This window comes from Montipora foliosa, chromosome 6 (genome assembly GCF_036669935.1).
Source record: "Montipora foliosa isolate CH-2021 chromosome 6, ASM3666993v2, whole genome shotgun sequence".
NCBI lineage: Eukaryota > Metazoa > Cnidaria > Anthozoa > Scleractinia > Acroporidae > Montipora > Montipora foliosa.
The window spans coordinates 68,942,211-68,952,210 of NC_090874.1; the positions used below are offsets into that span (position 1 = coordinate 68,942,211).

Genomic DNA, 10,000 nt, shown 5'->3' on the forward strand with positions numbered 1-10,000 from the left:
AAGTCGAACTTGATTTCTCCTTTTCTTCAAGTTTGGCTTGAACGTCTTTGTACCAAAGATTCGTAGCAATATTCTGATCCACCATACTGATGTCAGTTATTTCTATCTTCCTCTTGAGCTTCTGGATGAATTTCAGCACAAGAGTGGTTACTCTGACAAGTTTACTGAGACTACAAAATCTTTCTGGACAGATGACTTCTGAAATGTTCTGAAAGCACTGCACGGATACTGTCATAACATTTGAAATTTCAGGTTTCCTTCTCAATTCCTTTGTTACTTCTTCTGGGAATGTACTCTCACCGATTGGATTATCAGGTAGGTTTGGCCACTGAACTTCTCCTTCTTTCAGAAATGGAGCTCCCTTCCACCATAGATCACTGTGAGCGAGAACAGAACTCTTTGACCCTCGCGACGCTATGTCAGCAGGATTAGACTCAGACGGGCAATATCTCCAGTGATCCTTACTCCACAAACTTCGAATCTTCTGAACTCGATTCTGAACAAACAGCTTGAATTGTTTAAACTCTCTATTGATCCACCACCACACGATCTGAGAGTCAGTCCAATTGAAAACAGCGTCTATCTTCATAGTGCAGGTCAATGCCTCATGCACGGCTGTCATCAAATTCGCAAGTGTCAAGGCGGCCATTAACTCCAGTCGAGGGATTGATTCACCGATCAAGGGAGCAACTCTTGTTTGGGACGCTAGAAGGCAAACAGAACTGGTTCCAGAGGTTGTCAACATGATGTAGACATTTGCTCCATACGCAGACTTGCTAGCATCTGCGAACCCATGTAGTTGAATAGACGTGACGTCTTCGACTTGAACATCACCCAGGATGCAACGAGGTACTACAATGCTTGAGACTTCCCACATGTCTTGTAGTAACTCCTTCCAGCGCGACGCGAGACCTTCCGGCAAAGCTTCATCCCAACCAAGTTTTAAATGACAAATTTCTTGGAACATGCACTTTAAGGGTAAGGTAACTGGTGACAGCAAGCCTAATGGATCATAGAATCGAGCAGTACTGCTCAATAATGTCCGTTTAGTGAAAGTTCCCTCTAAGGCTTGTCTAGAAAAGGTAGCAAGATCAAACTCGAAATTATCTTCCATCCGATCCCATTGAACTCCCATTACTTTGACAACGGTTTCTTCGCTCACATTGTTGTTTGAATTTGACACTGTCCAATTTCTTCCTCAATGTTCGGCTCGGTCAATGTAGGAGTAGCCTTACAAGACAGCTCCGGTTCCCAAGACAAAGATTCTTCTGCTCTTTTGATCATTTCAGTTAACTCTTCACTGTTCGATGCCCACTTTCTCATATTAAAACCTCCTTCTCTGAACCGCAACTTCAACTTGTGGTAAAGTTCAAAACACTTCGTTACCGAGTTCTCTCCAGATGCAAAGTCATCAACATACAAAGCTCTCACAACAGCAGCCACAAATTCAGGATCAATGTTCTCATACCTTGTTAAGTGGTTCCTCAATGTTACATTCAAAATAAATGGAGAGCAAACTAGACCAAAAACAAGACGAGTGAATCTCAGTGTGATCACTTCTGGGTTCGGGGAGTTGATGTCATCTACCCATAGGAACCTTAACAAGTTTCTCTCTGCTGGATTGACTTCAATGTTCAAGAATGCTTTTTCTAAATCACCAATCAAAACCACTTTATGGAGGCGAAATCTCAGCAAGACATCAAAGATCAATGGAGTTAAGGCTGGACCTGGTAGGAGACAGTCATTCAAACTTGGTTCATTGCGGGATTTAGCACTGGCGTCATAAACCACACGTAGTTTAGTAGTGATTCTGTCTTCTTTCAATGCTTCTTTATGAGGAATGTAATGTACAGTTCCAGGAAGGGTATCTAAATCATGACTCTTATCAATCAATTCAACAACACCAGCATTTAATTGTTCCTTGATGACACTGTCATATTGTTAGAGCAATTCTGGCTTGGACCTTAATCTTTGCAATGAAGAAACAAGGCGATTCTGTGCCAACAAGTAATTGTCTGGAATAATTGGGTGTTCAGTCTTGAAGGGAAGAGACACTTCATAACGGATTCCATTGAACTTCACTTTGGTAAGATAGTCTGCAAGAAAATCTCCCTCTCTATCCTTTACTCCAAGAGTGTCATAGTCCCAAAACTTACTTAGCTCCTCTTTCAGTAAGAAATCATCTGAAACTAAGTTCTCTTCAATGACTTGACATTCAGTTTTCATAACATGGGACACGTTAACAGTTGATAACTGTGTATTCGCACTTGCCGCATTCACAGGACCACTCAATACATATCCTAATCTTGTACGAATTGCCACTGGTCCATGTAGCTCCCCCCTTACCACGTGATTCTGAACCACAGACCAGTAATGATCTGCTCCAATCATGACATCAATTTCTAGATCCTCATCACCTCGTGAGTGATCAGCCAGAGGTAAGCCTTGCAGATGTGGGTAACACTGTTGTGCAATTTCAATGGTCTGGTTTGTGATGGGACCACAGATCAACTCAACTTCATAAGCATTAATGAACACTGTCAAATTGTCTTGACATTCTAATGCAAACTGAACGATGCTACAATGTTTCAATGAGGGTTCATTGTTTCCAAAAGTTTGTATTAGAACTGTATCGCTTCCAATTGGTCGTAAGCTCAATTTGCTCCTTAACCGTGAGCTTATATAGGACTTTTGGGAACATGAATCAAAAAGGATTCTCACATTGCAAGAATTTCCTCCATGAGGACTTCTGACGTTAGCTCTGGCCGTTTGTAACAAGATGCACTTGTTATTAACGTCTTGAGTAAAATACAAGTTTGTACTCACAGTTTGTTCTTGATTGCTGTCTCTAGCCCTTCTGGTCGTGATTGGATAATCTGGATAGTGTTGAACGCTGCACAAAGCCACGTGATGTTTCCCACTACAACGATGACACCTTGCTTGACAATCTCGACTCACATGACCGCTCCTCAGACAACCAAAACATTTTCCCTTTTGACGTAGAATTTTCTTTCTAGATTCTGGATCGGTAACAACAGAACATTTGACAGTTGGATGAGGTCCATTGCAGAAAGTACACCATTTATCCTTAGATAGCGGCAGTCTCTCGTTGTTTGCAACCAGGGTTGACGATGTGGGGGGTCTTTTGTTTTGACCTGTGCGAATTCCAAAACCAAAATCTCGTTTTTCTTTTAACTTTGTTTGCTCAGTTACCGTTCCCAAAGCACATCTTTCTCGAATTTGCAATTCTTCTGTGAAACACTTGATGATTGTATCAAGGTCCCAATCTTCTGATGTGCCGCGACTCAGGATGAGGCGTAACTCTTGTGGGATCTTTCCCATAATTACAGGTGTCAAAAATGTTCCGTATGTCTCAGTAGAAATACCGATTCCTTTTAGACTTCTAACTGCCGCCTCCGTTCGATCCAAAAGCTGACGCAATTGCTTTAAGTCGCTCCCGTCGCTTACTTTTGGAAGCTGCATGAGCAATTCGATGTGTTTCGAAATAATGACTTGTTTACTTCCGAAGCGCTTGTCTAGAAGTTGGACCGCGTGGTCGTAATTCGAGCTTGTCAATGCTAAACCAGAAATTGGCTGGGCTGCAGAACCTTCAAGGAGCGACTTGAGATACTGGAATCTTTCCACGTCGCTTAAGGTGGTGTTTTTGTGAATGGCCGATTCAAACGATTCCCAGAAGGGATGCCAGTTGATTGGGTCGCCTGAAAATTTCCTCAATTCCAGTTTGGGCAACTTTGCGTGGGTCGGAATTATTGACGCTTTTGATTGTGTTCCCGCCTGAATACTCGAGTTAGAGTTTTGCGAGTCCAATGTCGTTCCTTGTATATCCTGACCCTTTCCAGTATTTTCCTCAGCTTCTATTGCCGTTTCTAGGTCGACTATGCAGGCTTGAATAGCGCTGGCGAAGTCACAGCTATTGTTCACGTCTTCTTCTATTTTCGTTTCGTCTACCAAATCGATAATTTCACTGTCCAATATTTTGAGCTCCGACAATTTATCCAGCAGGGTACATCGCAAGGATTTGAGCTTCTTCAAAACGGTAGGATCTCCCCGTTTATCAATTTGTTCCTGTGCCGCGAGGATTGTTTTCCTAACGAATGCGCGATGACTTTCGCGGACCATGGATTTCTTCTTCAGTCGTTTCTTGGGTTCCGACGACATGTTTACACGAGGTTAATTCATTTTTTCACTCTTTCAATCCTTCACTCCCGGGTCTTGGCACCAAATGTTTTAATGATCCAAACTCTTTAATGATAGATGACTTCCTTTTAGAATACAATTCCTGGTAGAGACGATTTCCTAAGATTTCCGAGATATAATTCCGCCAATACACAAAATATATTACCGCCAAAAACTCGATAAGATCTAATTCCTGTCACATGTCAATCAAACTAAAGCTCGTGTAACACTAGTTTCCAGTTTTCAACAGTCTGTATCAGGATACATTGTACATCTGATGACTGACGGGCGCATCCTCGATAAACTTTCACTTTCAATGTCTCGTGTTAGTGTAGTCAGAATATATCTGTTCGGAAGACGATTCTGAGATCTACAATTTTCGGAACATTTGTTGTAAAATTTCTTGCTTGCCCGCCAGTCCTAGGATTTTCGAACATCACAAAAATGGTATAATTGCCCATTTTTAACGGATTTTTACCCTAAAAAGGTCACCCAGAATTTTCGGGAGCTTTTTTCTGGCTGAAATTTTCGAAAAGGTAAGTTTTTATCCCTATAATGTTCGGATCACTAGACTTTCAGCTAGGAAATCCGAACAGATGAAAAATTTTTAGGGGATAAAAATTTTCCCAGATCTACCGTTTAAATACTAAAATACGTTTAACAATGCTATGTTTAACATGAGTGGTTTTGAACTATCTTCTCGTTGGGTGCCCCTGAGTCCATGGACTACCCTAAAAATACTATTTCGAATGAGTACTGATCCATGTGTAAGCAGCATCTCAAATAGTGCTTACTTAAGCCTCAACAGCCATTTTAAACAGCATTGTTCAACAGTATTTAAGTCTAAGCACCCATTTTAAAAAGGTTAGCTTTCGATTATTGTTGTTATGGCCGATTACTTCATGTAAGCTAACTTTTTTAAAATGGGTGCTTAGACTTAGATACTGTTGAACAATGCTGTTTAAAATGGGTGTTGAGGCTTAAGTAAGCACTATTTGAGATGCTGCTTACACATGGATCAACAGTACTCATTCGAAATAGTATTTTTAGGGTAGCCCATTTGGGTAGTCCATGGACCGGGGGTCAGCGAAATGTACCAAATTAACCCACATGTCACGCAATTTGAAAACCTCTGAAATTCAACCTGCTCTATTTTCGAAACTAAGCACGGTACCGAGCTGAAAACATACAAACAGATATATTTTTAAAACTTCTTGTAGCTGATCAAGAGATAAACTCAAAAGGCTCTTTAGTTTTGTATTTTATTTTTTTGTGACGTCACGTGCAACCCGAGAATAAAACTGGAAGCACCAATGTGTTTGAGAAAAGCAACGTTCCTCTTCAGGTTTCCTTTGTCCAAATTAATGGCATAGCCAGAGCTCTGGAGCTCATTTTGGAGATATACCTCAAAAAGCTCATGCTCGAAGTCGTCATTGGATGGCGAGCGACTTTGGTGTGGAACCTGAGCCTGGACTTCCTGTTGGTCCCGGACATATAGAAGGATTTTCCTGAATAACTTGGATGGCCGCTGGTAGAGGTCCATCCTGACCTGTCTGGACGGCATATGAAAAGCATACAGAAAAGCAGCATCAAAAGACTACGAAAATTTTCGACTCAAGGCCAAAAAAGGGGGAGGGGAAGTAACTCGATAAGACCCCGCCGACTAAGAGAAACGAAAAGGGGGATGGGGACGAGAATGGATCCGCGAGGGAGAGAAGGAAAGCGAATACTAAAGCTTACTTAAATACAGATCTGAAACAATGAATGGCAGAAAACAAAAGACAAAAAGTATGCAAATAAGACCTAATTGACAAAACATCTCCCAGTGTAACATGTGAAAATACAAGACGCGGACAAGACGCGTAAAGTATCACAACTAGCTGTAATTTGGTGACCGTTATGTGAGAGGCATGAGTCTATTTCTCGATTTCACGTCCCAAACTGCTTTGCAATGCAAAATTTCGTTGACAACAGGAATGTAAAGCAGGTTGTGACGTAAAATTGGGAATAGACCCAAGCATTGAAAACCGTGGCTGTAGACATATGCCGATATATACGTAAAGGGATTTGAAACAAAGAAGCCAAACTGAAAATAATTCGCCTCGGTCGTGGTTGTTCGCTGATTACCAAACCAGACCACTTCAGGAGTCATCACATACTTGCTTTTTGCCCCATACTGAAGGACCATTATTTTTGCGATCAAACTGCAAGCCGGTTCCCGTTGGAAGTCACAAATTTTTCAATTGGTGGCACTTGGTTTTGACTCCTAAAAGAGACCATATTTAGAACATACTAAATGTAAATTTATTATTATTTTGGTTTTTTTTTCTTTGCGTACAACCCAAAACGAGACCGTCACGGCTACATATGCTGGCGCTTTACCCAGGACACCCTAAGTGAGACCAAAATCCGAAATTTAGCCCTGTTAGCGAGACGGCGAGCATCCCCGCCCCTTTCATATGCGAGCCCCCCTTCCGCGATGAAACTGTCCCAGAGAGATGTTGAATTAGACTGTTTGGCGTTTCTTTTTCCTTGATAGCTTGATTCAGAGTTAGGGGGCCTATAATCCTTAATCTTAATCTGAATTTGACAAAATCAAGACGCTAGAGGTAGCTTTACCGCAGATATGGCTGATTTGGTCAAAGTCAAGCTAATGCATTTCTTGTTAAGGCCCGAAAAATTGAAGAACGACCAACAAAAATGAAAGAAGAGTCCTCGAGGAAACTGCACTTTACTTGACCGATGAGTGAAGTGGACGAGCCATAACTTTAGGTGCCAGCTTTGTGTATTTGCTTTGTAGTAGATTATGAGACTACTCTCGAGAGATTATTTTCTTTCAAAACTGATCTTAGTAATGCTGGCATGCACTCTCTTAAATGAAGAAGGCGAAAGGATCAAGAACAAAGCTTTGTCACTTGACGAAAAAGGATCAAAAAGGATCAAAGAACAATATATTGTCACATGACAAAATTGATGCCAGCAGCAAATAAATTCCAAGGATACAACCAAATAAATATATAAATAAATCAAGTCAAGAATCACATGAAAATTAGAAACTAAATGACATCAATCAAAAGCAGAACCGAAATGTTTGCATTGGAAATTGCGTTTTTCCTCGTCAGTTAAAATGAGATCTAATTGAGGTAAATGTACCTGACGACCCCCAAAAAAGCCACCCTAGAATTTGCATGTAACTATTAAACAGCTAGCATTGATGAGCCAGCACTTTTTGGTTCAATCGAATATGTTTCAGAAGAACCACTAAGCTGTTCTGTCCTTTTAGGGTACGATACAGGGCCGTAGCCAGAAAAAAATTATGACTGAGGCAATGTCCATGGTTAAATTTTCTTCGTAGGTATTTTATGTGTTTATGACGAGTACATTTTAAAGACAACACTGGAATCACGCTTTATTAAAAAAAATCACGAAAAATTGCATGAAGTAAGTGCCTCAGTTTGCCTCATACTGTCTACGGCCCTGGTTATCGTGCACCCTATCCCATTGTAAGAGCATCATTGTGCTCTACATGGTGAGAAAAGAAAACTTGAAAATAAAAACTTGGCAGTCACATGTTTTTGCTTCGTGATCCAGCTATCTAAATTTTCAAGGCATGAAGGGACTAAGCCTCTCGCGATTGCCATCGGGCTGAGACTTGACAGGACCACGGCTTGTTCCACGCATAACGACTGAAATACTATTTCTGCGATTGTCCTCTGGCTAAATACAAAATGCGCTCTTCGCCGGTTTTACGGTTTGTTTTTTTGGCGTGTTTGAAACCAACAAACATTATTTTCGAGTTGTCGATTATTTCAATCCAATTCATTTATATACTCAAACAAAAAGTAACCACAAACAAAATCATTACCGGTACTTTTTTTTTAAGCGCTCAGATATCCCGTGCTGCCAATCAGTTCGGCACTGTTAAGACAGTGGCGGATCTAGGGGAGGCCCCCCCCCTCCCTCCTTAGCCCAAGGTCTGGATCCGCCACTGTAAGAGACAGGTTTCATACCAAGGAAAAAGCTAAACAAAATGACGTCGGTCAGTATTTTATTCTTGAACTAGACAGCTTAATAATTCATGCACTTAAACTTACATCTAGCTCGTTTTTTTAGCACCTCCATAACTTTTTGCAGAGCGAATATCTAACGGTAGCATATAAGTAATGAGAGTTGATGCCAGTTGGCGAGTCTTTCTCCAAGATCTTTTGATATGAATTTGTGTTTTTTTTAACTGTGTGGGGGACCTCATTTGCAGTCAGCCTATTTCCTATTCCCCTACCCGACTCTCCACCAGTTATTTCCGCCCTGCTGCGGGCTTGCTTTGCCTTGACGAGGCATACACTCTCACTCATTTGAATATTGTACACTCTGCATGACGTGACATTCACAGTCACCGCATCAGCTTGATTTTATGCTAATTCCCCCAAATCTTGCTGTACAAAGTTTTGTTCGAACCTATATGGTCCTAATCAAATTGCGAAAGTCCATCTTTTGGTTATAGAGCACAACAATGACGGACTGTCAGAAGGAAGCAGCGATCCCGCTAAAACAGATTGAGTTGGATTTTGAACCGAAGAAGTCGGGAAAATGGGCTCGGTTCAATGGTTTATTCTTGAACAAAATCAAACTTATAGCCCTTGCTGTTCTCATCTTGATCCTGTTGATTATAATAATAATTCTAGCTGCAGTGCTTGGGCATGAACAATCTAAGAACAGAAGGGAAATGTGCGGTAAGTGAATTTGAGAATTCTTTATTCAACACAGTAAACTGTTTCGCCTCAATTGCATTTACGTAATTGTAATGCAACTAAATATTTTATTCCCAGTAAAACTTCTTCAGCTGAGATATGACTGTCATTATTCAGCATTGTTCAAAAGCAAACATGAAAATGACACTAAAATATTTCATAAAAGAAGATTTATAATACGCTTCAAATAGTCGCTTGCACGAATTTACCTTTGAGTGCTCGTCCATATTTATGGAATGCATTAAATATAAAGAAAATAGGAAAGATTACACGGTACGTTCAGTCATTTTTATTAAAAGAAAAATTTCGGTGATTCTTTTACATATTTTGTGAGCCCAGATATCAACACTTGACGACAAGATTACTTCAGTTATTGTTCACGTGAAGGCATGAGTAAACACGCAGGTTATTTGAATAAATTAAATGCAAAAGCCTCAAAAGCGATATTTCAAAAATGCTATATTTTGGCCGAATGCTTTGCATATTATGCTCCTATCGGCTTCCGGCTTTCGGCTTCCGTGGAATATGGGATCCCGGGCTAATGTGGGGGAATAAAGACTTTGCTATAAATTTGCAACCCTTATGGTGGGGAAAATGTGGGTACTTTGACTATCTGGGGGAGTGTAGCTGGTAAACTGAGAAGAATGTGACTGTATTTTGAACAGAACGCTGATAGACAAACGAGGCCGTCCAACGGTGTCTGGCATTTGCAGACTGCAGCCTGGCTACAAATAGCGCTGATCTAAACAGTATTTTTAAATACTGTTTATCAGCGCTATTTGAAATGGGTTCTTAGACTTAAATACTGTTTATCATCGCTATTTGGAGCCAGTCTGCAAATGTCAGACACCGGCCTTCCAAGGGGGCTTCTGGTGTCGCTTTGTCGCTCATTTTCCAGCCCACGTGTCGCCTATTTGGCTGGAGACGAATGTCGCTGTCTTTTTTTCGCTTTTTCGCTAGAAGGCAAATGTTGGCTAAACGTTGCGTCCTGTAATTTTGTTTAATTTAAAGAGTAAAAACTTCCTTCTGTTTGTAGAAGATCAACCACTACTGAG

The 10,000-nt window shown here is 40.8% G+C and overlaps 3 protein-coding genes across 3 annotated transcripts in view; 1 reads left to right on the plus strand and 2 right to left on the minus strand.

Moving 5' to 3' along the window:
- Positions 1-1,135, minus strand: part of LOC138005958 (uncharacterized) — a 1,539-nt gene extending 404 nt beyond the window's left edge. The window contains exon 1 of the mRNA XM_068852124.1: positions 1-1,135. This exon is cut by the window's left edge and continues 404 nt beyond it. Coding sequence (XP_068708225.1) covers positions 1-1,135 — 1,135 coding nt within the window.
- Positions 1,136-1,158: 23 nt separating this feature from the next.
- Positions 1,159-4,179, minus strand: LOC138005959 (uncharacterized). The gene is made up of 2 exons (XM_068852125.1): positions 2,006-4,179; positions 1,159-1,930 (listed from the first exon to the last, which is right to left on the minus strand). Exons 1-2 carry the CDS (start codon positions 4,177-4,179, stop codon positions 1,159-1,161), a joined length of 2,946 nt encoding a protein of 981 aa, XP_068708226.1.
- A 4,386-nt stretch (positions 4,180-8,565) lies between these two features.
- LOC138008281 (glutamyl aminopeptidase-like) overlaps positions 8,566-10,000 on the plus strand; it is a 38,827-nt gene continuing 37,392 nt past the window's right edge. The window contains exon 1 of the mRNA XM_068855566.1: positions 8,566-8,927. Within this exon, the coding sequence (XP_068711667.1) occupies positions 8,708-8,927 (220 nt within the window). The 5' untranslated portion in view covers positions 8,566-8,707. The remainder of the gene's footprint in view (positions 8,928-10,000) is intronic.

Bases quoted from the DNA above. Each gene is read 5' to 3' on its own strand.
- LOC138005959 (XM_068852125.1), bottom strand. From the start codon at position 4,179: ATGTCGTCGGAACCCAAGAAACGACTGAAGAAGAAATCCATGGTCCGC. The intron at 1,931-2,005 runs GTTGGCACAGAA...ACAATATGACAG, and splicing joins ATTATTCCAGACAATTACTT to TGTCATCAAGGAACAATTAA.